This window comes from Nipponia nippon, unplaced genomic scaffold, assembly GCF_047370975.1.
Source record: "Nipponia nippon isolate SJK-2023a ecotype South Korea unplaced genomic scaffold, ASM4737097v1 scaffold_4, whole genome shotgun sequence".
NCBI classification, from domain to species: domain Eukaryota; kingdom Metazoa; phylum Chordata; class Aves; order Pelecaniformes; family Threskiornithidae; genus Nipponia; species Nipponia nippon.
This window is the reverse complement of record NW_028262358.1, coordinates 7,492,173-7,517,964: the sequence shown is the minus strand read 5'-3', so window position 1 is coordinate 7,517,964 and position 25,792 is coordinate 7,492,173. Positions and strand designations below refer to the sequence as shown.

Here is a 25,792-nt window from a genome sequence, read left to right as displayed (position 1 = left end):
AAAATGTGTTAAAAGTGACATGTGATATAGATGGAGGTGAGGGAAATGGCCATGGATGAACCCGGAGAAGAGCTGGTTTGAAGTCTAGAGTTCTTTTCTAAAAGCAGATCATGCAGCCTTGTTTCTCTGTAGTTGTGTATGTTCCTGGAGTGGGTGGTTCTGCGTAGATGTTTTTTCAAGAGAAGGCAGAAACTGGAGAGATATCAAAGAGCATCAATAAAGATAACACAGCAGCACTGGAGAGGCATGACTGGTGGATATGGCCCTCAGGCCTCACACAAAATGATAAAGATGACAGATCACCAAGCAGGTAGCATTAACTTCTTCTGGCTTAAAATGACTCCTATCAATTATTACCAATCCCGTGACTCAAAGCGAGGAGAAAAATCACAACAGATTTAATCATATACTGATTTACTTCAGTTTTCCAGGGCACATCAACATGTTTTTAGGACAGGAATCCTACCTAACGCTGCACAGTTTCTACTTGGAACCTGCCACCTCATCCGAAATGTTTAACACATCCATCGCAACTGGAACTCACTCAGCTGTGTTTCAGGTACACTGGTTGGGAAGCTTGATCAAGATTCAGTTTCTCTGAAGAGCATTAATATCAACAAAATGCCCTTGCCCAACAAACAATAAGGAGTTTTCCCTTTTCTGCTCATTTGTTGTGGTGTCAAGCACTGCTAGGAAAGCGGCAAAGCAGTGGGACAACAGCGAGCAGCACGCTACCTGTTACAGTACGCAAGCCTGGGAAACCAGGAGTAAAAAGAAACGGGGAGGGACGAGAGCAAGAGTTCAATTGCAAGTGGAAGCATCTGCAGAGAAGAGCTGAGAGGTTGTAGAAGGCTGGTTAGAACAGACGAGAAAAACCCATCAGAAATGGAAAAGAAGCAGGTTCCTATACACCTCCCACGTGACTTCATTCTGTTACTCAGGGGTAAGAACAATTCCGTCTTATATGTAATAACCCTGCCCAATTACAAGGTCTGCATCGGCATCCCTGGGCTAGTTCGTCAAGTGAGTGCAAACCTACACAAAAGGGATCTTCCACTTGTGAAAGGAAATCCAAAGAAAACGTGTGATCAGTTTTTGTAATCACCTTCTCATCCAGAAGTCTGCCAGGCATTGACAGAATTATTAAACTGACAAAAAAGAAGAAAACAAAATACCGCAAACCAAGCAGCCAGCCTTTGCTCAACAGCAGCTACTGCAGTTACTCTCGAACAACCAGCGTGGAAGCAATGCTAAAGCATAAAATGCCCCCTGAAATGACGGGAGATTTTACAAGGCTAGAATGCCACAGAAAGACCAGTAAGTGTCATCCTGGTCTTGCATGCAAAGAGTCAAATAGCGTTTGGATCACTGCAGCTCCGACTGTTGTTTCTGAGGTTTTTCTAGAAGACAATCCACTATACTTATATTTGAGTATCACCTGATAAATACAGCAGCACCTGGGGACATGTTAATTCTCTGCATTCCTGTGATGGTGTTCTGATATCCACCGCTTCCCCCCGAAAGAGCACACAACCAGGGCGCGATACAGCAGTTGCCGTCTCACAGGAAACCAGAGAAGGAATGGCCGTAAAGAGAACTCACTGGAGTATCTTTTTGATCTGCTTTTTCAGGCTGAGTTTTATGTCTCTCTATTAGGTTTTTTAAATTTCCATGCATAATTTCCCTTAAAAATGCTATTTTTGGTCTATGCAGGTTTGTACTAGTAGAAGGGAAAAGAAGTTGTAGGTCTCTGAGAAGTAAATGTGGCCATCATGCTAGATTAACACACACGGGCTTTTTTCTCCTTTCCAACCTCACTGTCCTACGAGGACTTTTAAATGAACACCCCCAGGATTGTGACTTACGGAGCCTGCAGCCATCGTGCCAAAAGAAAAATGAGTATCGATTCTGCTCTCACCTGCCACACAGCTGATGAGAAATTTGCAAGTCAACAGCGTCATTATTTCCATTCAGGTCAGTACAGTACTGCGTAACAAGCAAGAATTCACTATAATCCTGGTTTTCCCAAAAGAGCAGGCAACCTTTTACAACCTTCGGGCAAAGAAATAAACTTCCATTGGCTCTCTAATGAATTAATGGGAGTTTTATCTCCATGAGGCCTAACCTGCTGCAGGACTGTCAACCAGGAACTTACAGAAGCTTCGTATATCCCTATTTATGCACCTAAGTAAGCAGACTAAATATAATGCGGGCTTAGGGAGCCTGTTTCTGAAAGAGCTGATCCTTGTGCACAAGAGCCCGGGGATTAATGTTGCCCAATGTTTTCCCGTTTACAGGACTAGGCTTCTCAGTTCTCAGAGTCCACCAAAACTGCTGACATAGTTGGCTGACACATTTCCAAGATCAGGTGGTGGAAAAAGAGGTCATAGCAGAAGCAGTTACTATAAAGACCAGCCAGGGAAATGTTTCCGTCTCATTTATCTGTTCCCTGGGTCTAAACATTAAATGCTGTTACCAAGAGAAGGCTTTTGTTTCCTCCTGTCCTCTGCGGTTTACATACTGTTCAAGCAATGATGTTACACTATTTACCTCATGCCACAATGTGGGGCCCCTACAGCTTCCCTACCTTCCCTTCCCAAGGCTTTCTGGAAGGCTTCTCCTAGCATGAGGGACGCGTACAGTCACCACATGTTGAACATGTTTACTACCTTGGCCCGTCAAATATTGGACCCGCACTTGATCCAAATCTGCTAGGCTTCTTAAGGTTGCAAGCCATCTATGATGTAATGGAGTGTCAACTTGGAGACAGCTTGTTTTCGCCCGATCATGTTGGTCTCTCACCAACAGATCTATTATATCTTTACGTACGTACTTCTTAGATATATCAAAAGGATGGTAATTTTGTGGGCTGGGGGACTACAAGAAGGCAGGAATTAATTTAACCAGAAAACCAGTTCTATTAGTATATTGTTTTTATAAGCACATCTTAGGCAGAACAATATTTCGATTTATTGTTTTGGTTAAAAAAGACTGCTTATTAATGCCAATTTTGCTTTAAGGCTCTGAACTAAAAACAAATCACTCATTTTTTCCTCCTTCTAATCCTTGAAGTTTCAAGATGCAAGTGGCTTCTAAGAGGCCATTCCAAACCCAAGAACAGTTTGAGGAATAACATATAACAAAGTCTCTTGCAGACAACTTTTTTTTACTCCAGGCAGCTGCTGCAGAAGTTAACTTTAAGTCTTGGTTCCATACAGAGGACCACATTTGGAACTGAAACTTAAAGACTTGTTCTTCAGGGATGGTTGCATTTTATAATAGCATACCAAAAGAGAATCTTCACAAACAAATTTTGCAACAGGGAATTGAAAACAGGATTTAAAATACCCATTTAATATCAACAAAGAGACTATGTTCTAAAATGGCAATAGCAAAGATGGCTTTAGTATCATAATATAGGTCTATATTGATACCCACGCTTACGCAATCAACAATATCCAAAGAGAAATTCAGAAAAAAAATGAAATCCGTGCATTCACTTAATACAAAAAGTATATTATGTATTTTATATATTACATTATACTATATTATACGATATTATATACATTCTCTTTTGGTGCTATCGGTAGAGAGACAGGGTGTTCTGACTGGATGTCATGGAAACCAGGCTGAAAGTTCTCTTGGTTCAGTAAAATAATTTTGTGCAGCTCATAAAAAAATCACACATTAACATAAATTTGTACCTGAATGTTGGGATTCTGCCCATTGATATCTGCTTTTGACAGGTCAGGAAAGTTTGGGAGATCCAGGAGGAAAGATCTGGGTCCATCTCTTTGCAAGGACGTATGCCCGTTCTCCTGCCTGAATCGCTGCTTAGGGAACGGCCGGTGGGCAGCCTGGAGATCAGGGTATTCTCTTCGGTCCTCAGGGTTCAGGGTGAAGCTGTCTTCAGGAGAACGGTCGTCTGCAGTGAGGGCGTTCTGGGGAAAAAAGCAACGCACTATAACAACAACTGAGAAAGCGTGCAGTCCGGCCAGTGCCCCCGTCTCCAGCTTTCTGCCACGGCTCGCGACTGAAACACACAGGATTTATGACTCGTATTTTCTAGGGTGCTCCTGAGTTTGGCATCTGACTCTCACTGAAATATACTTCGTTACAGCGGTGCAAATCTGTAACCATCTGACACAAGACAAAACCGAGTCGGACTTGGGTGCTTAGCTCTTTCTGGTTCCTGTAACATTCCAGCCCTGCAGTGAGCACCTACGCATTGACACAAGCATCTAACTTAACGCAAATCTGGAAATACGAAGCTCTGAGGCAAGCCCTGGCAAATCAAATTATACCACATTAAATGTGTCCCTAAAATCTTTATTACAAATCGGTTTAGTTTGCTTTGTTCCAAGGTGGAGCAAAAACACTGACTGCCAAGTGCATGTTGAAATTTATGATACTAAAAGATCCTACCGCTGAACTGGCAGCCTCCCCCTCTCTCTCCTCAGTCTGCAACAACTTCCATCTCGTCGTCTGTGTTCCTCACCCAGTTTCTCTGGTCTTGAACATCTGAACCTTCCTTCCTCTGGGATCTCATTTTCATGTTTGCCTAATGGTGGGATTGAATTTCACCAAGTTGTGGGTCAACGGTTAATGCTTTTGTTATTGTTGAGCGTACTTTTGGGTTTTGTAGTATATTACAGCAGGCTGCCTTCGAACCAGTAGCACTGCTGCCACTGCCTTTGACCTCACCAAGAGATACATTTAATATCAAAACACTCCTTCCCTGGGTTAGGACTGGCCTGGGGACTTGGGGAAAAAAACAGCAGAGAAGTCCAGTCTTCTTATGGCTACAAAAAATGCGTCGGGCAGATTCAGCACAGGTTTTGCTTTTGACTCAGCTGAAAAAGTTTAGGCTTGAGGTCTTCGTATGACTGCCTGGGGAGCTTTTATTTTCAGTTCATAAAGAGACAGCAAGCATGGAGAGGGTAAATGTTAAAGACCTATCTTTTAAAACAAGCACAATTAAAGTGGAATGGCCACATATGGTTCTGGCTCTACTGAAGCATATTTTTGCCAGCATTTCTGGTTAAACGCAATCTCCATCCAGCTCCCCTGGCTCAAATTAAGCTAGCATACCTTTTGTTAAGCTCTCAGATAGATAGCAGTTCCAATGCCTTTTCTTTTATTTTGTGTTTATTTGCTTAGAAGGTTCTAAACTGACCTTTGCTGAGATTTTACAATATAATCTGTGCACATTACAGGAAAATATTCAGTGAGTTAAATAAACCAAGATTGAAGAGTTAATCTGGGACTAAGTGAAATCATCTCAAGCAAAAACTAAGGTGGTTCTGCTCTCCCCTTCTTGCTGCACTGCATTTGTAAGGAGCAAAATCAGATTTAGCAGTATTAACGTTGTCTTGGTATTTTCACGATCAGAACGGTTATGCTCTGAAAGTGCCAAAAAGGTATTACATACATCTATCTACTGCACAGATGCAAAAGGTTCGTTCTGAATTAGCGTACGTGTGCAGTGCTAAAAATGTATGTGCTCCTGGCAGTCTGTATTGCTTGAAGGCTAAAACAAGAATGCTTCTCTTTGCTGAAGACCAGGTAGGGCTTTCAGATGCCTTTGGTGGGCCACCCATTATCACGCCCCTTATTCAATATAAAGTAGAAAGCAAATCACACAGCAGCAAGCTCTGGGAAACAAAATTGAGGGCCACTCATCTAACTTTTGGTTCCTTACCCATGTGGTAGTGCTTTAACTTAACACTTATCACACAGAATTTAACTGCAAACGTCTTGGCGCGTGAGGATTAAATGGCTTCTCAGCTATGTCTGACTAACAACAAGGTGTAAGTGTGCTGTTATTGAATTACTTCAGACAGGAACCAGAAAAACTGTGGTACTTAACTACTTTTTTCTGGGGTATCATGCCCGTAATCTTACCTTTATTAAAAATAAAGTGAGATTTTATTAAAAAACAATAAAATTCTCACATACAATTTCATACTTTCCCTATCTGCCTACCACTTCAGGAGCATCTTGATTCTCCTCATTAACATACCATACAGCTAGAGCTGGCCAAGGACTTGAGAGACCTACGTTTAATTCTCTGATAAGACTCGCTGTGTGATCTTGGCAGGTCATGGTCTGTCTGTGCCTCGGTGGGATAACAGCACTTCCCTTCCTCACTGTGATGTTTGCGGGGAGCTCAGCAACTACAATAATAAGGGCTATATAAAAAGTTTTTAATAGTGTCAGACAGATGGAATATCACATGGAGTTAGTTAGAAAATTGTCATGGTGAAGTAATGACATCAGGCTGATCGGGCCCACTACCAGGCTGCTCGGGGCAGGGACTGTCATTAATTACAGACGGAATGAGTTGGGGTTGTTTAACGTTAAAAAGAAAAACGGAGGGGGACATGATAACCGCCCTATACCAAAGGCTGCTGCAGCGAGGAAGGGGACAGGCCACTCTGCTTGCTGAGGGCGGACACGATCAGAAGACCCCAGTTCAATGTCAGGTACGCATTTCTAGTGGCAGTGACAGCCAAGCTCGAGAGCAGACTTTGGGGGGGTAATGCGGAGCTTGTCTTTAAGAGCAGGGTTGACTACTGCCTGGCAGGAATGACACAGGTTACATGGTGTGTCCTCTGCCTAAAAGCAGTGCTACCTCTGGCGGTCCCTTTCATGCTAGGACAAGCCCACGCTAGGCCTCCTTGGGGCTTCTGTGTCATACTGCAACAGAAGCAAACAGAAAGGCTCAATATGCACCATCAGCTCAGGTATCTGCTCGCAGTACCATGAGCGAAAGACCATTTGTTTCCAGATATTAAACTGAATAGAATGCCTATTTTTTAGGTACATAATTCTCGGTGTAGCGTCTAAGCCGATACGCAGTATTATTAGAAATGTATCGTTCTGGTAACAAGATAAAAGAGGCTGCCATCAATAAAAAGGGAGCTTGAACTGCATGTGAAGAGCAGAATACGGGCTCACTCTGCAGCGGCTCAGGGAAAGGATCTTGCAAGGCCAATCTAGCAGGAAAAAGTGCGTCCCCACCGCAATGCCAGCATCCTTTCTGAAGAAAACAGGGTTTGTGTTCCAAAGCTAACAGATGAAATTCAATTTATTTTTTCGCAGAGGGGGATATTCTTCTCTTCCTATTTCTATGTTATTTCACATGGTTATACTTCATACTATTTATTTTTAGGTGTACACAATTTGTATTCCCGATTGCTTTTGGGAAAGCAGTGTTGCTTGCCTTCCTTTAAAAGCTATGTCACTTCATTCTGAACTACTGACTCAGTTTGTTTGAAGTTATGACATTTCTAATTCAGGCACACTGGTTTCTTCCTCCAATGATGCATCTGCTCTAAATATTTTAAGATAAATCACTTTTTTTCCTTCCTCTAATAGGATTATTCACAACTCTTAAACTTTCCATTAAGATGATTTTAAAGGGTTACTCATGCTTGCTGTCAGCTACAGTTCTGCTGCCCCTCGGGATCAGATATTTATAGAAGTTCCTAATACAAAACCAACTTTGGATTTCTGAGCGTTCTAAGCGTGGACAGTATATAAGGGCAGGAACACATTATTCACAGCTGTCTGACAAGGCAACGAAATAAAGCCGAGAGAGAATCTGCCACATTGTCTGTATTACAGACTAACACACCTTGCCGCACCCATGGCTGAAAAAGGGAGGGCAATATTTCAGTACACATCGATGTCTTTGTGTCCGTCTATAAACCAGGGAAGAAGAGCAATTCACACAGATTTTGTGAGGGTAAATTTAAACATTGGTGATCCAGGCAGGACTTGCACCACGGCAGGGTTTAAGGCACCAAGAGACAACCCTGCAGGAAAAATTTCCTACCCGATACTTTTTAATAATCAAATGGGCCTGGGGCCTTCACAGAAAACCATTATAGCCATTAACTTTTCAATAATCAAATGGGTACTTTAACTCCCTCCGTTGCCTTCCTATTTTGCTTCTCCCTCTGTCACGCTGGACCTTAGCTGCAGGGAAGCGTACCGTTTCTCTTCCCCACAGAGAAGTTAAACAGAACTGGGAACTTGTAAAAATACCAAACTAGGGAAAAAGGGAATTTCTCTGCATTTTTAGCAAGTGAGGAATCCAACTCTTCTTTATTTTCATCCCATTTCCCGTTCTGGAAAGACAACCAAGACAGAGAATAAGTGAGGAATGACTGGAGCTACAGAAAATATTCTGGAGCAGCTGCTCTTTCTCTGTCCTTCATATTTCTTACCTTCGTTCATTCCCTCCCCACTTGCCAAACTAAGGGCACATTTGCAAGCACTGCTAATTATGGAGTTGAAAGAATTTGAGAAAACTGATGCAACTTATATCCCTAACAGCTCCCAGACAGCAAGGGAATCTATTACTAAATCCCTGCTGCAGCTACATTGCTTTTTTTATTTCTTGTATACTCCTTTGAAATATCTTGTAAAATGATCTTGACAAGAGGTCTTGAATTGAAAACCGACAGTCTGTCAATGCACTTTCATGATGCACCTGTACAGCATCTTCAACCACCAGGAACAAGGAACGTTTATTTATTAGGAAACTTCACAGACGCTATAAAAGATTATATTGCTATCAGAGACAAAATGAGGCCTGGGGCCTTCACTGAAAACCATTATAGCCATTAGGACTGGTTTCATTTCCCACCTGCCTAAACAGATTGTTTTGATTTTGAAGGCTGTCGTGTGTTTCCAGGTTAGTGCTAAATGATCACTTTAAAATTAACCGGTCTGGGGAGGCTGAGTAACACACCGGGATACTACAGGAGACTTTCACCTCTGCAGATCCAAGATCTGTAAGGAACTTGGGTGATCTCATTCCTGGGGGTTATTTATTTTTTTGTCTATCACAAGTATAAGCAGCGCAGGACCTAGCAGGAAGAGGTATGAGGACAGTGTTAGGCAAGCAGACAGTGAAGATAACAGCTGAAAAGCATTATCGAAGAAGATACACGGAGAAAAATAGCTTTTACGATTAATGCCACATACAGTCCAGGCAGTCAGAAGACCCTCGTTCTGCTCTGAGCTCTGTCTTGGCTTTCTCATTTAACAGGCAAATGACCTGGGTTCATATTTAATCTCTGTGTGACTAGCTGAAAGCATGCGGTGGGACTGAGCCCCACCGCTCCGCCTCGCTCCAAGGAGTCACTGATGTATCTCCAGCAGAAGTCAGGCCAGAGGGCTGTCACGTCAACCACTCAGCTACTGAGACACGCTCAGTTTTTCATAAAGTGTGCTTGTCCCTCACATTCACACAGATCAACGAAGTGAAAGGCCTTACCTACCTTTAGAAAGCCGCACAAATTAATTGTTGCGATAATAAATAGCATGGTTTAGATAATCACTGTTCATAAATCATTTAAAAGAAACTACATCAGCTTGCATGTACAGAATTGTTTTCACTAAGGGGCTCCAAAATATAGCATCTGCTTTAAACACTGTGTAAATAGAAGATTAATCACCGATTACAGTTGGTAATAAAAAATTATAATAACAAAAAAATCCAGAGTTCTGTTTCTCAGGGTCTACTTTTTAATAATTTTCTATTTAGTCCGGCAAAATTAGTAAAATGACATTGTTCTTTCTAACTTGCAGTACATCTGCATGTGTGACTAAGTGGCTCTGCAAAGGCCAAACCCAGTCACCCCCCGGGATACTGCTGTGGGACACATTAGCTTCAGGGGCTCTACGGCTCTTGAAGTGATTTTGTTTCTGTGGAGAATAGGATGGAGTTGCAAATACTGTTGCAATTAGGACAGCAGATATTCAGAGTAGACATGTCCATCCACAGTCACTGTTGGAGTGGAGGTTTTCTGCAGACAGCTTCAATGTTGGTGCCAGTGGCAGCGCAGTTAGGCAGCGGGGTGCCTGGGACACCCAAGCGCACACCCAGCCCACCGCAGCTGATTTGCTGGTGCACGCCGGAATAGCTCTCAGGAGCCGCGTACAGCAGAAGCGGAATCTCAAAGCATCTGGGCACATTTATCTCAGAATTACAGCTTTTGAATTTTAGGGTTTTTTTACACTAAACACCTCTAGCCCTCAGAATTACACAGAAAATCTTGAGAACTGAACATGTAGCCAGGACTCATGCTATGACTGCAGAGATCCTGGGGCGGTAGCGTTGAGGCCCCCTTCCCATCTAAGGTCTAGTAAGTCCCAGACCACTTTTTCGAGGCCCGTGGCCAACACTACGACAGAACCCTCCGCAGTGGAGAAGAAGCCTTATTGAACCATCTGAACCGATAGATCCTGAGTGCTGGCGCAGCCCTACAGCCATTTCTGCCCTACTGAGCCTGTTACTCACTTGCAGTCTTCAAGCTTTGGTCCATCCTTCATTCAGTCTCTGGTTGGGAGTTTCTCTCGCCAAGCTCTCTGTCTCTTCCACACCATTAATAAATGGGTCTACATCTGGACTGCTCTGCCAGACAGTATTTTTTTCTCAGAGCTTAAGAAGAAAACCAACCGTATTATACTCGGATCTGGCAACCTTTTGCTACATGTTGTGGACACACATTTCACAGCACAGCTATATTTTATGCTCTGTTGTTTGCTTGTACTTCGTGTTTTCCTTCAGCTGGAAAATACAAACGGTATGGTTCAGCTTGGAGGCAAAGAACTGCCAGTTTGTGTAAACACTTTGATAATAAAAAGGACTTGGTGGTGATTACAGCTCAATGTCTGCTGGAAAAAGCAGAGACCCTTCAGCAAATTTTCTAACGTAGTACACACTGGCGCTTTGCTCTTCAGCAGACACTCAGCCATCCGTGGGACAGCCAAGTGCACAGAATTAAAATTGTGTAGGGCTTTGACAGATGTTCAGTGCCAAGTTTTCCTTGTAGTTAACAGATATTTTCAGTTGCCTAAGCTGGTGGTAAACATTGAGTTGTTCTTCACAACTCTGAAGATCTTCCCTGTAATCACTGCCTGGCTGGAGCTCTCCACGCAGGACGCATTGATTTAGCAGTTGAACAGGCACGTGTACAACTGAAGAGCAGCTCAACCATTCCACTCCAATAACCTGTGGTGCCAAAATGCAAATTCTTTGAAGGTTCCGATTCTTTATAGGCTTTATTAAACACTTGCATAAAACCAGTAGTATAATAAAGCTTAAATAGAATCCATTTATACCATGGCTAAATTTAATTGAACGAGTCTAATACCACCCATTATTTGAAATCTGCACCATAACTTACAGGTTCCAACAGAATGGGAAAATCGGCCTTAAGCCACAATCAAAACCACAAAAGCAAAGGAAATCCAGAATATTAATCCTTTTTGTCCACAACTTTTTAGTCGGGCTTTGCAGGCGAGCACACACAAAGTCAGTGTAAATGAAAGAGAACAAACATACATCTGAAATTATTTTCATGGGTTTTAAACTAGGTCCTTTTGCAAGTTTATTCCACTAAATCACTGCGGCTAGGATTTCACTAGGTGAACCAGCTTTAATAAACGAAGTTTTCATCTCTCCCTAGCCGAAAGAGTAACCTTACTTGAAACCTTTTCAATTTTCAAAGTTGCCTTCAGCTGTTAGTTTCCAAGAAACAGCTATTCCCAGCCGCTGCGTCTCCCTCTCATATGCCACTGAATATCCACCCTATGCTTTCAAAAGTGTCTATGACTCTGGCTGTGTTAGCTGGCAGATGTTTTTAGAGACTAGAAAGTGTTTAGTCCCTGTGGACTGAAAGTTACATGATGACTTCATCACATAAGCAAAAGCTAATAACGGGAAAGCAAGAAAGCAGACAAGTGTTATATTCCAAAAACATGATGTTTCCTGTGCTTCTGGCAATACTACTTCTGTGCCTGAAAAAAGGCAAATCACTTGAGTCTTGATGCTCAAAACACGCACGCCATCGAATCGCTGCGAGATAATTTCCTTGACCCTCCCATAGCTGCCTTCCCTGCCAAGACTCGGTTTTGTTTTGATGGAAGTGAGAGGGTGAAGGCAGAGGAAAGGCAGTGTTTGTTTACATCTATGCACCAACTGTATGCCTCACAACACTCTCTGGAAGGAGTTGTTACTACACCCAGGAGTTTCCAGCAAAACAGCAGCAGAAATCTGAGCGGCTGCCTCAGGACCACGCACCTCTGCTCCTGCAGAGAAGTAGTCTTTCAAGCCCGAGTGTGCAGTTTTACCCTCTCCATTTACAAAACTGCGGAGACTGATACACGAGCAACTGGAAGTCATTAGTATAAACGGCATCTGTACACGCAGTGCAATAACTGTCTTATTTTTGAATCAGGACATCAGCAGTGGACATTATGCCCTCTCTCTACATCTCTGTGAACTGCCCTAATACAGAAGAAGAGAAAGAAACAAGAGGAAGCAGATACACAAGAGAAAGGCCTCCCTCCAGTGACCTTATGGGGAAGAAGAGCAAGCGAGCACATACGCAGTACACCGTGACAAGACAACGCGAAGACCCTTCCCTGTTTAAAAGCGGGGAGAGAAAGGATTTGCCCTGGAGAGAAGCGTGGGCTTTTTGTACTATGAATTCTATGCATGTATAGATACATTTTCTTAGAGCAGTAAGGGAGGGGGGCTATTTCCTAGAGCTGATTAAAGAAGCATGACTCGATTTTCAATTTCAAACGACTCGGGGGGCATTCCAATCGACTGCAGGCAGGAAATGAATACCATACATGCACTGAACAAGGCAGATGCTTTTGAATCTGACACTTACGTGAAAAGAAAATATCTTCATTTCTGTCTCCCCTCCACCCCATGATCACTAGTTAGTTCTGAGCTATTTTTAGGATAAATGGTTTTATTTTTCAGACTTGTTATAGTCTTAGCATGCGCCCGAAGCCACCCAGACGCCACTGACAATGAACTGTATGGAGCAGGCCAAATGCATCTTTAGATTAGTCCCAGCAGCCAGGCGCAGCGGCAAGGTAGAAGAGGAAAGATAAGCAGTTCAGGTTTGAGACATCCTAACCTCCTCTGTCGAGGAACAGAGATGAGACCCTGGCTGATACGCCAGAGCCCAGAGAGGGAGAGCTGCTTCTGCACAAAGAGCGACTCCAAAGCGCGGGCAGCAGAGACGCTGCGGAGCAGGTTGGAGGAGCGTTTCCTGGCAGGCTGTGGCACAGAACTCCCTTCCAGCTACTTAACTGTGCTAAAGAGATAAATACACAGCTTTGCTCTTCGTACGGCTCTTACAAGTAAACTGCAATAATTGGCAGGGGAGTATTATGGGGTTTATAACCTGATTGCAGTGTAACTGTGGCTCCTTTTATCAATGGCAGCAGTGCGCATGGGGGAATTGGCATACACAGCTCTTTTCCCCCACTTAGTGCAAACGCACAATGTCAGCTGCAAATGCCTCTTGTGTTTTACTGTGGGAAGACTTCAATAGGATAAAGGAAAAAAAGAATCAGAGAGGTGGTATTAATCTGGCCTTACTCTGATGTTATGCAAATAGTTACTTCCTTTTATTTTGATGTTAAGACTGCCATAGCTATATTCCTAAGAACATGAAAAAATGATCCTCTTAGGAGAGAGACAGGAGAAGAAGAAAGAGGGATGGCTAGGTGGGAAAGGCACCTCTGATTTACATTATTCAAAAAGCCATGAATGCTAGATCAAACAAAGAAGAGCAAGAATCAAATTCACTGCCACTGAAGGATTTCAGCAGCTTTTTCAGAGGTATTGATCCCTCAAGGGCAAACTCTTAAACACTAGGTGATGCCTCTAACTAGCCAGAACTCCCACCCTATACTGGCTAAGCCTCACGTAGTTTGCTTTCAGCAGCTGGCATACTGGGGAAAGCAGAGACAGCTAAGACACTGCTGTATCTGGGCCTGATGAAGGAGACATACAGCAGAGCGCAGAAATAGCATCTGTGCATTTTCTGCACCAGATGTTGCCTTTTTAACGTCTATCACGGTAGACGTTAAATAAAAGGACAGATTCCTCACCGAAGAGCTGTGCGTTCGGTGACCACCAATATCATGGAGTGCTTTGTCCAAGGACAGAACGCAGTCCCACTTGTGAGAGCCCTCAGCAGGGTTTGCTTGCTCAGCGCTGACTTGCTGATAAACATAAAAATCACCTCGTATTTTGTTGTGGGATGAAGGTGGGATAAGATATCGAAGGGGTAACCACAGCTCAGCTGGCAAGCGGTGACTTGTTCATGAGTTTGGACCCACAGGTCTAATCTGAACACCCAGAAGGCACAGGATCCAGCCCTAAATCAGGTCCTGAACTGTCAAATGCACTACAGATTGGCATCTTTCTCCCCAACCCCCCTTCCCTTCCTTGGGTCAGGTGTCTTTGGAGTCTGGTAGAGAAGCTCCCAGGTGTTCTGACTTGTCGGGACACTGCAGGATCATGCCTTGAGCAAGAGTCACTGGAATTGGGTGCAGTAAAGCAATTTCACCTGGTGCATCCCCAGATGGTCTCCTGAGAGCTGCCTTTGGGCTTCTGATCCACTTGCACCGGGCTCACTGCTGCTGCTGCCGCCATCGGCACGTCCCTGGGAATGCACCATTCATCCTGCCTTCCACATCCCCTACGCTACGCACACAGCTACAACGCTGCTTTACAGATTGTTCAGCTCTTTCCAAGCCCTGCTCACAATTCAAAGTCTACCTGCTCCCACCAGCGGTTAGTGCAACTTGGTACCTTACACCTTTTCGTGAGATGGACGACCCTCTGCGTGTTTTGATCAAGAGCTAGCGCTGTGACCATTTAAATGCATATCAACAGCTCCAGGACTCTATCGGGCTAAACGGTTCATTTGAAACCTTTGGCGCTATTGTTCCAGTACGCCTGAAGACACAGGCATAGTGTGGCTGCCCTAGGTTCCCTTTTGATATATATTTTCACAAATGTTAGACATATACATATCGACCCCTCTATTCTTTCCTAATAAAAGCTTGGACTCTAAAGCACAAGATGAGGAATAGATATTCTACTGGCCAGCTGCAGCAAGCCTTTCATAAATAACACGACAATCAGCCCCTGTAAGGGAAAATGGTACTCCAGAAGCTCTATCCTGACATACATCTGTTTTCCTATTGTAGGAAGGAATAAGAAGACAGAAAAAGTTAAATGCTGAATGCCTAAGCAAACTCTGAATTAAGAAGAGATGGTAGTAGTAATGATGGATGAATTGTAAACCACCTGCAAATGTTAAGATTGCTGCACTCTTCTGCAGACCATTGAGTCTGTACTGCAAACCTCCAATGGTCATGGACTGTGCTCTATAAAAATCATGATGAATGCAGGCTTGTTTTTATATTATGGAGGTCCTAATCCTCCTCCTCCTCTGCCTTTGCTCTATTGTTACAACATCAAAGACCAACTGCTGGCCGAGATACAGTCAATATGAAAAGGGCGACCAGCAAATTTACTGCTTGACTTCATTCCCTTTAAATGGAATAGGCACCATGGCCCTTTTTCAAAGTCCAATCACAGACATATATCTTTTTTATTGGACATCATGTACAATAAAGTGAAGCTGTAACTTGGAAAAAAAAAATAGAACACCTTAAAAAATCCCATGAGGTGAACATTCCTTTATAAAAATATCACTGTGGTTACGTGTTTTGAAAAACTCTGGGCACTCTGCAGTGCAAAAGGCATGGACTGGCTAGGTTATAGTTTAGCTAAGATGCATACCCATGCCTAATATCTAGTTGGTTTAAAAAAAAACACCCAAAACACTAACCTAATAAAAAGTGATATATTTAAGACAGAATGCCAGTGTCATTCAGATAAACTGAAATGGCAGCATTCATGTCACAAGAATCATTAACTGCTTTGTTATAGCCTGCTCTGTGCAGTGAACCTTTACAGACGACTTCAGTCCAGAGAATCTGAAAATCAGCGGCACAAAATGCCGATATGGACACTGCATCTTAAACAACTCCCGTCTGATTACTGAGGTAATTTCAAGAGACACTTTCAGATGAGAGCTGGATCTATAGACATTAAAGACAGGGACAGTTTTATTGCTGTTATGTTGCTAAATAGATGCTAAATAACTTCTTTCTATGAAATTAAACAGTGTATAAGCAACTGATATGATGTAGGAGGTGAATATATTGGGGTGTTACAGAATCCATGCTAGGTAGCTGTGGGTTTTATTTTTTAATAAAGTATACGTCAATATCGTGAGAAGGTCTTTTTTTAAACTATTTAATCTATTAATCCTTTTTGTTTCTTTGGGTAACTTGTGCAGACAGACATTAGTAAATATCTGATTACTAATGTTATATCTAGATGGAGTCCATATCGATTTTAAAATCCTGCACTGATATATATGGCAGATAAAACCAAGCAAATTTAGGTTTTGTTAGACCTATAGTAATCTTCAGCAGCTGGTTCCAGTGGAGTAATTATGGTTTCCTCACGGCAAAATCTGCTGCTGCTGAGTTACTTCTAAGGCAAGAAAGATACCAAAGCTACGTGACTAATTTTTTAAGCACTAGCTTCAAAAAATAGGTGTCTTATCGCTGGCTGCTCTTCCCCTTACATCATACTCTGTTGTCAGTCACCTCCTCTTTCCATGGCAGCGCAGACCTGGTGCAAAGACCTCACCTCCTACTCGGCCTTCCTGAGCATGTACAAGAAAAGATAGCATTCAATTCTTCAATATCTGAACACCCAACTCATTGGGAATGCAAAGGCAAGACACCTGAAGGAAGCTTTCTGGAAGTTAAAGCTGGCCCATGGACAACACTGACTCAGTAACTGTTCCTTAGAAAGGGAGCAATCCACTTTTTTTAGAGCAGTGCTGTAAACAGTGGCGGAAAAAGATGGAGCACATTATTTGGGTGGTTTTTATCGATACTTACAGTGTACTCATAGCGGTATTGTCACAAGTACTGATCTCAATGACCATGCAGGCAAAGAGGAAATTCCAGTCTTTCCGAGGAAGAACAGCTACTGTGGAACAAAGCAGTCCAGGATTTTTCAGTGCGTATGAAACTACCAGTGGAACATAATGGGTAGAAACGAGTTCCTGCAATCTGGATAAAGTCACACGCCAAAGCCCAGCTTGTCTTCACGGATGGAGGTCCTGATTATGTGTGTTATGTGCATATCAGTTCTGTAGAAAAACTGAGCTGTGAAAGGTTCAAATCCAAGAGGAACTACAGCTGGATCTGCAGCCGACACGAGTCATTGGAGCAAGGTCAATTTAAACAGACTCAAAATGTAGGTCTAGCATCGAGGTGTAAAAGCCAAGGACGGCTGAATTTCTCCTGCCTTTCAACACGGACTGACTCCACCAAGATGGGTGAGAGAAAGATTTAATCTCTGATTTTCCTTTCTCATCTTTATGAGCACCTCTGTAAGATTCAAAGCACCCAAATAGTCTACAAGAGCTCAGAGGTGAACAACTCCAGGCCTGCTTTCATCCTGCTGACTGCTAAAAGGGAGGAATAAAAAAAATATGACCCTCTGCTAGGACTTCTCCAAGCACTGAAAAAGAAGGGCAAAAGGATAAAGAAACTGCTTACCGCCCACACCAGCTCCTCTGACCACGTATTGTACTGCCACACAGCTGACCGCTGTGGCAAGCCATCACTTATTACAATAATAAGTTACATTTTACTTTGTTTTCTTTCTTTTTCTGGTATTTCAAATTGAAAGTACATGGAAATACCAACACTGGAAACATTCCGCTCTTACTGATGTATCAATGAGCTCACTGCTCTTATTTCTTGGAAGTGTTATTCATCTCTATGCTTTGGACTATTCATTTAGCCTGGCATTTTCTGTCTTCAAAACTTGTAAAATCTGTATCCTGGAGGCACAATGGTATTAAAGTGCAACAGTAATCACTGCATCATTTAATGCTTCCTTTTGCAACTTACTAAAGCACTTTGTATTTTTCTGCTCTAAGTTATCACTTCATTATTCATTTGTGACAGTGCTTCCAGCCTCCATTGAGGCCTGGAGACCTATGACACTGTACACAAGCAGCAACACAACACGAATCTCAACCTCAAAGAGCTTGGGTTGAGATTTAAAAAACAAAATAAAAAATAAAATGCATCAGTGACGTAGCTCTGCTACCACTGAAAAATAACGCTTTAGAAAAGTAATCTTTTATGGAGACTATCATTCAGGCAATTCAAAGAGCTTTTAAGTAGTGTAGTCTTAAAGCAGGCGGCAAGGTAAGAATCATAACAAGAAGACCAAACAAGCCTAAACAACAGCGTGAACGGAACAAATGAGGCACAACTGGGTACTACCACATTTGTTTGCAAGGAAGACTGGCAAAACACACAGAAGAGCGGAAAGCAACCAACTCAGACAATTAAACCCGCCAAAGCTGCTAAGCCTTGTCTATCGCTATACTTCCAGGGTATAAGCACAAAGAAAAACGACATTGCTTCAATTTTCTAGTTTATGTTTGTGTAAGGGAATATCTAAATTGTCTGCATATATATTTTAAGTATCTCAAGATTTTAAAATGATGACTCAGAAGAACGTAAGCATAAAAAATGTATGGCAAAATAATTTCCTTCCATTACTTGCATTCTGTACACTTTTACATAGCGACGACTGGGTTTTCAGAAGTCGTGTCTATCGCTGTCACATATTATTTTATAAAGCTTTTCAAACAGGACTAGTACATTTAAGTGTTAGTTTGGCAGGCAAAGATAGCATAGTCTGCATCATTAGCAATACTACTGCCTTCTGCACTTCACTTTCTGTAAAGTTTTCAGATGCTGCGACACAACACAGCCGGAGTTTTCACCTAATTAATTCTTTAATTGTTCTTTGTTTTCTTTGAAGACACTTTCCACCATTTTGGAACAATAAGGCATTGATGATTAATATACAGATGTACTAGATATGAGTAAAGACAAAAGAACAACTGCTGAATTCAAAACATGGTTCCCAATTTACATTTAACGTAACCTGGATTGGTTAAACAGATGTCTCCCCAGCAAAAGAATTCCACAGCAGAGCAAGGTGTCGAAAAGCTAAGTATGCTGAAGCTGTAAGCACTAGGGCTGGGTTACCTATTAGCAGGTCATAACATGTATGTTAAAATCACAAGGGAGTACACAGTGACCAGCTCCAGACAGTAGAATGACGATGAAATTGCTGGGGGCACAAAGACCAGCCTTCGACTCCAGGCCTCCTGTTTTTGTGGACAGCTGACGTTACGAGAGGACGGAGCAGGGAAATGAGACTGAACCTAAGTGCTGACAACCGAAGCTGGAGGAGCGAAGGAAAGATTTTTGTGCCAACCAGGTAACAGCGAGGGGTCAGTAGCAGTGTGGTTGTACCGCTGTTAGGCTGCTGTTACAGCCGTGATGGACCAGCTGTGCTCTTCCTGGGTAGAACAAACTTCTCTTTACACCGTCAATGAAGACTACAAAATAAAAGCTGCTCCAGAACAAGTGCTGATTGTCCCAGTTAGATGAATCAACAGGAGAAGTACCAACCTGGCTCCTTCCAGGATCTCTACGTACCCATGCCTTGTCTCTCTACTCTCATTGTCACCACGGGTGATCATTACAGCTCTGGACCTTCTCAGGAGCCAGACTCAAACCTACCACTCCTTCGCTACCACAAGTCAGCTGCCTGACCACCACAGGGCTCACAGCCACATGTTAGCAGGCTTCCCTTTGACCGCTCTCCCCTGGCGCACAGCCCCACGGGTAAGGTTGGGCTGAGAGCAGAGAAAGGCAAAAGCGGGAATGTCCCTGGGACCTCTGCCCTGTAGTAGTCAGTGTGATTTGTGTCTGCCTCCAGGCCCGTGGGAATGGACATGAGGCCACCATGATGGCCCAGAATGAATTTAGGATTACATACACTGTTGTTTTATTCATACAAATACCCCAGTAGTATAAAGAGCTGGAAAATGAGCCTAAATCTTGCTCAAAACAGAAATAAAGTATTCCAATAGACCCTTCCATATAAGGCAACAGGAAATCTGCTCCGTGCTATGGTTGCGGAGACAAAATTGAGAGGCACCCTGTGATTTAATGCCAGGTATTTATCAGCAATGATCCAAGATGAGCAGTACAGTAATTATTAGCTGTTGAACTGAAGAGAAGTTCAGCAAAATACGCCTCATCCAAACATCTTGGTCAAATCTACCGTGGGAAGTTACATTTGTACCTGCCTAACATTGCTCCTTGCAGCCATAACTAAACATACCCTGGATCCCTGTTCGAAATTACTGCAGTAGTCTTAGATACTAAAAAGCTTTCCACATCCTACCCTGCAGGTGTGGTAGCTCTTTTACACCAGAGATGCTTTAGTGTGCTAGGAAATGAATCGAAGTGATAGGTATGAAGAGAAGCTTAATTAATATTTTCTGGAGTTTTCCCGGAGCCAGGTTTGGAAGGTGGAAGAGCCTCTCCTGGGAGCAACGGACAACAGCAAATGCTCCTCTGCCCAGAGCAGCAGTCTCGCTCCTTCACCCTCGTTTCCCGTTTTATCCTTTGCTTCCCCGCACGCAGCAGCAGCACACGTAAAGCTAATCGCCCGTCCTTCCCCCTAGATCCTGGAACAAGCCACAGCCCACTAGCAAAACCACTAAAGAGCACACATAATTCTCTCCCTTGGGAGATGAGAGAATGAACTGCACATGGTATAAGTCATTTGTAAAGCTTAGTGCACAACTGGAAGAACATATGCTAATAGTAAGGGTGAGCTTTAGCTAAGAACCTGTAGAGCAAAGCCTGCTGAGAACCGGCAGGTTTTCCTGTCACTGTCAAAAAGCACCAAACAGCATCCTCTGTAACAACCCCACCAAAAGAGATTTTGGTTTTCAGAGAATCACCCTGCTTCGTTCACGAGCCACCTGCTCTGAAAGTTATTTGTGTAAGGTACAAACTGCCTTCTTGAGGCAGAGAAGGATTTAGTGCTCGTGTTAAATACATGATGTACATATTGGCATCTTATATAGGCTAAGGACAGCCTGGAAAACATGAATGCAAAATGTTGAATTGACAGTTTTTCAAACATGATTTAGACAATCAGTTCCTATTAGAACTAACCAAATGTAGAGCTCCAGAGCTTGAACAAGCTTTAAAAAACGCAGTCTAAAACTCTCCCAAAGTAAACAGCTTGAGTCCTACTTAAACCAAGAAAGGCAGAAAGCTGCAATACGCCACTGTATCTGACTGGAGATCATTCTGCAATTTGCCTGAATCCAGTACAAGGGGCAGCAGGAGCGCACAGACCTTAAAAAGACTGCAATGCACCTCAGCAAAGGTAACAGACAGCACATCATTTCTGAACTTCTCATCGTGTCGAGCCGTGGATCTTAGGAGAAAATTAAGAGCTCAGCCCTGTAAAGGGCTCCTCACAGGGTTTGGGGAGTGACTCTTGTGCAAGCGTTCATAAGCAGCAGAATGTGTTACTTCTGGCAGGGCTCAGAGAACGTTTCTGTAATTGCTTACATGCTTATTGAGGAGGGGGGCAAGGACAGGAGCAAGGAGATTAAAAGTAAAAAGCTCTTCACAGCATTGTGCTTCTTTTCAAATTACGTTCTCTTATATGGCTCCAGCTTTATGCACGACTACGGAGTTTCACGCTAATGTAATACTGCTGCAAGTACCGCAGTGGAGAATCTGACTTCATGTGCTATGGCGTGTATTGTTGGTGGCTCTGTTACTACATTTTACAAGGTCATTTTTCTTGGTGTGGGAACACTGTTTTTCTTGGTGTGCAAGGCCTGCTATGGAAAAATTAGAAGTGATGGGAATAAACTTCTCAATTAAATATTTTCTCTCAGAATGAAAGCACAGATTTTAGAGCATCGTAAAGTATTACAAACATCCTTCAAAATTTATGTTCAAGCCTTCCCCTCATTTTTGAGCTATGTAAAAAGATAAAAACATACCCAAGCAGCATTTTTCCACCTCTTAATATAGCATCACTTGCTCTTACTCAGAAGCAAAAGTTTGTACTTATTTATTTCCAAAATATACTCCACAATAGTTTCTGGATGCTAATTAAATTATAGCCAAGAAGAGAGTTCTCACCAGTGAAAACAAAATCTCCCCCCTCCCCAATTCTCCTTTTTTTCTGTGGTAGAGATGGGAGGAGGGAATAAAATCCGATTGAGAAACAAAAGGCTGATTCCCTCTCAATAACTCAAAACTGCGAGTTATTACAACTCCAATCCAGATTTCCCATTTTGCATTAGCTTACACTACCACAAACCAATTCTAACAGCAGCATGAAACTGCAGCAACGCAGAGGTCCGGTGCCGATTTCTGCAGCGGTGGACCGAGGAAACCCGTGCGTATATCTCACCCATCCCAAAGAGGACCAGCAAAGCACATCAGGATTTTCTCCCCGCTGATGCTTCATTACAGCCAGTCGCAGCGGCACAACGTGATCCCAGACATCTGGGAACTCTAAAGACACGCACGGTATGGGGAAGGGCACCAAAAGTAAAAATAAGAGGGAGGGGAAAAAAACCTTGTTTAATTTTAGGATGGGAGGTTTTTTCTGGATTTCTTTCACATATCAGTCTAATTAATTGCAGGGGTTAACATAATTGAAAGACCAAAAGAAATCAAAACCTACCCTCCAAAATCCTTCCTTCATTTGAAGGACCGAGGGATGGGAGAAAGAGAAGCTCCTCCTCCCTTAATGAATCAGATTTCAAATGTATACAAGTCTGTATTTTAGACTATTTAAATCTCCAACAATATTTTAAGATTACTAAGGATTCCTCCTGAATACATTTTATGTAAAAAGGCTCAAGGATGTGCGAAGTTTTGGGGGTCTGGGGTTTGTTTGGTTTTTTTTTTTTTGTAACTAAGACCAACACTTCAGATTCTCTTTCAGACACACGAGACCAAGTTACGACCACTTTATTTGTGCACACAGACCGCCTAAGTCCTAAAATACCATACCCTGCATTTGATAATAGCCAGTTTGTTTTTATACAAATTTGCCCCGTCAAAATACATCTATAAATAGTTGCTGCAAAGGTTACTCTTTCCTGGATTTGCCACAATGTGCGCAACAGACTTTGTCAAATGAAATTTCATCAAATGAAACACCGACCTAATCACTTCTCCCAGTCTTTTCTGTCCATAGACCTACCAAGACAGAAAAAGCAATAGGGTTTTTTTCAGTATCAGCGATAGCAACCTGAAAGATTTCTATCTCCTTATAGCAACAAATCTGCTTTGTGCGGTTTTGCTTTCCACGTTGATTCTCTACCTGGGAACGCAATGCACTAGGATTTTGCATTTCACTTCAGTATGTGCCATGATGACAGCCCAAGAAACCCCAAAAGCTGAAGATCCCAGTGCAAACTTGCCGTTGAGACCTACACGGTCATGCTCTGAATGGAAGCATCTGCCTGTCAGAGTGCAATTTTCTAAAGCAGGTTACAGTGTTTTCCAGCTAGCAATAGAATCCACGAAAGTTATAAAACCAAAAAACTGATACACTTCCATCTGTTTACCTGATTGCTCTAATCAATATACTTTCCTCCCATAATGTCTTGTACAGACACACTCTCTCACATACATAACTGCAGGATCAATTCAGTTGGGAAGTATATAAAAATTTCAATTCTACAAATGGCAAAACACGATGAAAATATGAACTGCTAAAGCTATCACGATTGTTAAAGGCACAGAGTTTCGTTAAGTTATCTGTAAAGAATCACCAGACGGAAAAAATTCTTGAAGTCAACCACCAACAGATTTTCACGAGACAGCCAGCTACAATGATAATACTCTAGGATAATTGTCTGAAGATGATTTTCCTCTTGTTTCACCCTAACCTTACAACAGTGCTCTAAAAAGAGCTCCTCGGGGAAATGGCATCACCCAGAGTTCCCACTTGCCCAGATGTTTCCCTCATTATGTTACAAGCCTGTCAAGACAAGGCAAATTCAGGGCTATTCTAATGATAGCAAACACCTCATAAAAAACCTCTCCAAATTTACTTTTCCAAGGAACATCATTTTAAAAGGCATTTCAAGTACCCATGAGGAAAGAAAGCATCATTTATAAAATGTTATTACGAGAAATCTTGAAGATATTAAAAAAAAACCATCCTGGAATGTCAAGCCGGTGATAAAACTGCAGCTCAAAGAGAGACAGCATCGTGGGGCCTTACCCAAAGCACGCGGCCGAGCACCCCCAAGCAGGACTCCCACCAAGTTCAACAGGAGGTTTTCTGAGTGAAGAGGACCCGACTCCAGTTTGTGACTGGGATGTTGAGTCTGCAGATCTGGGTTCCTTCCGGAGGCTAGCGGTTTCACTTTGTCGACCACCAGCTGGGGATCCCACGCAAACAGGGATTGGTACAGCCTGCACTCTCCTTATTTTTCCTCATGCTCTATAGAAATGTGCTCTGCTGGTACTATGATTCTTTCTGAGATGATAAAGGGGTTTATGTAAATTCATGGTGATAATAATTACACATTTTCTGCCAGTTCACATGATTTGGCAGTTGATTTTCCTTTAACACTTGGATACAGGGGAAAAGAGTTGGTCAGGGCACATGCAACTGACCAGAGATTTACAAGCTTTGCCTGGGGATTTTGATGATTCTGCAGCTTTTAGCACTGTCTCTAACCATTTTAAATAAATGGCAACACATGATACTGAATAAAAAAGAACCAAGAACCACCTGCAAAAATAAGGAAACAGAACAAAAAAGTCCTTTACCTCTGCAGGACATAATTCACCAACCGTTTTGTAGGATCTGAAGACAGGAACAGACTGGCTGGCTCACAAGCCCTGTCCTTCATGGTCACAAGCATCTATCACCCTGTTTCTTGGCTATTTCAGGACTGAGTACCTCCACCTGTCTCTTGACGCTTTCCAAGGAAAGCTATGCGTTTTGTTCCCCTATGTCCCAACACCATACACCTACGCGGTCCCCTCTGGCCCTGGGGAACGCCGCATCCTCACACGGGAGGCCCTGGGTGGGCCGCGCCGTGTCTGACACGGCCCGGGCTGCCTCCATCCCTCGCCTGCCGCTGTAGGCGCTCCGCAGGTGAGATGGCCGTCGCCTGCCGCCACCTGCCCGCCATGCCCTCCGACACGGCGTCAAAACGCGGCGCGGCTCTGCCTTTTCCCCCGCTCTGTCCCCTGAAGGAGGGTAAAACCAAGGGCGGGAGAAGCCAGCCCCGGGCGCCAGGCAAGGAAAGCCCTCGGGCGGGCGGAGGGAAGCCGCGGCCGAGGCAGGTGCAGGACGCCGGCTGCCGCCAGCCCGGCCGGCCGCGGTCCTCCCCGTCCCGGGGGCTGGCCGCACAGCCCTCGGGGGAGGCAGGTGGAGACGGCTGGGGGGCGCGGAGGGAGGGAGGGAGGGAGGTGGGGGGAGGCGGGGCGGCACTCACCTGCCGCTGGCTGTGGTTGCCGGCGCCCGAGGGGGCGTGGGGCTCGCCGCCGCCGCGCAGCACGGTGATGTGCAAGGTGAGCAGGAGCAGCCCCAGCAGCAGCAACAGCTCGGCCGCCAGCCGCACCATCCTCTTGAGCCGGGCGGCTTTAGGGCCCCGCGGCGGCGGCGGCCGTGGAGGAGGCGGAGGAGGAGGAGGAGCCGCGGCGGCCGCCGCCGCCGCCGCCGCTGCCGGGGCCGCCGCCGCCGGCGGAGCGTCCCCGGCCCCAGGGCCGGCCGCGGCAGGCGCAGGACGGGCGGCGGGGACCGCGCCGCTCTCGGCGTCGGCGGGGCGGGCGGCGGGCGCGGGGCAGCGGCGGCAGCAGCAGCAGCAGCGGGGGCCGCCACACCACGGCGGAGCCACCTCGGGGCGGGACGCCGCGGCGGCGGCGGCGAAAATCCCGGCGCTGCCCGGCTGCGGCGGGGGGCGGCAGGTAGCCG

The 25,792-nt window shown here is 44.0% G+C and overlaps 1 protein-coding gene across 2 annotated transcripts in view; it reads right to left on the bottom strand.

Annotated features, from left to right (window-relative positions):
* ISM1 (isthmin 1) overlaps positions 1-25,495 on the bottom strand; it is a 40,595-nt gene extending 15,100 nt beyond the window's left edge. Inside the window, exons 1-2 of one of the 2 annotated variants that reach the window (XM_087776351.1) lie at positions 25,314-25,495; positions 3,705-3,941 (exon numbers count right to left, since the gene is read on the bottom strand). In XM_087776351.1, coding sequence (XP_087632477.1) covers positions 3,705-3,941; positions 25,314-25,442 — 366 coding nt within the window. In that variant the 5' untranslated portion in view covers positions 25,443-25,495. The remainder of the gene's footprint in view (positions 1-3,704; positions 3,942-25,313) is intronic. The other variant, XM_087776352.1, reaches the window with a different exon arrangement.
* Positions 25,496-25,792: the final 297 nt, after the last annotated feature.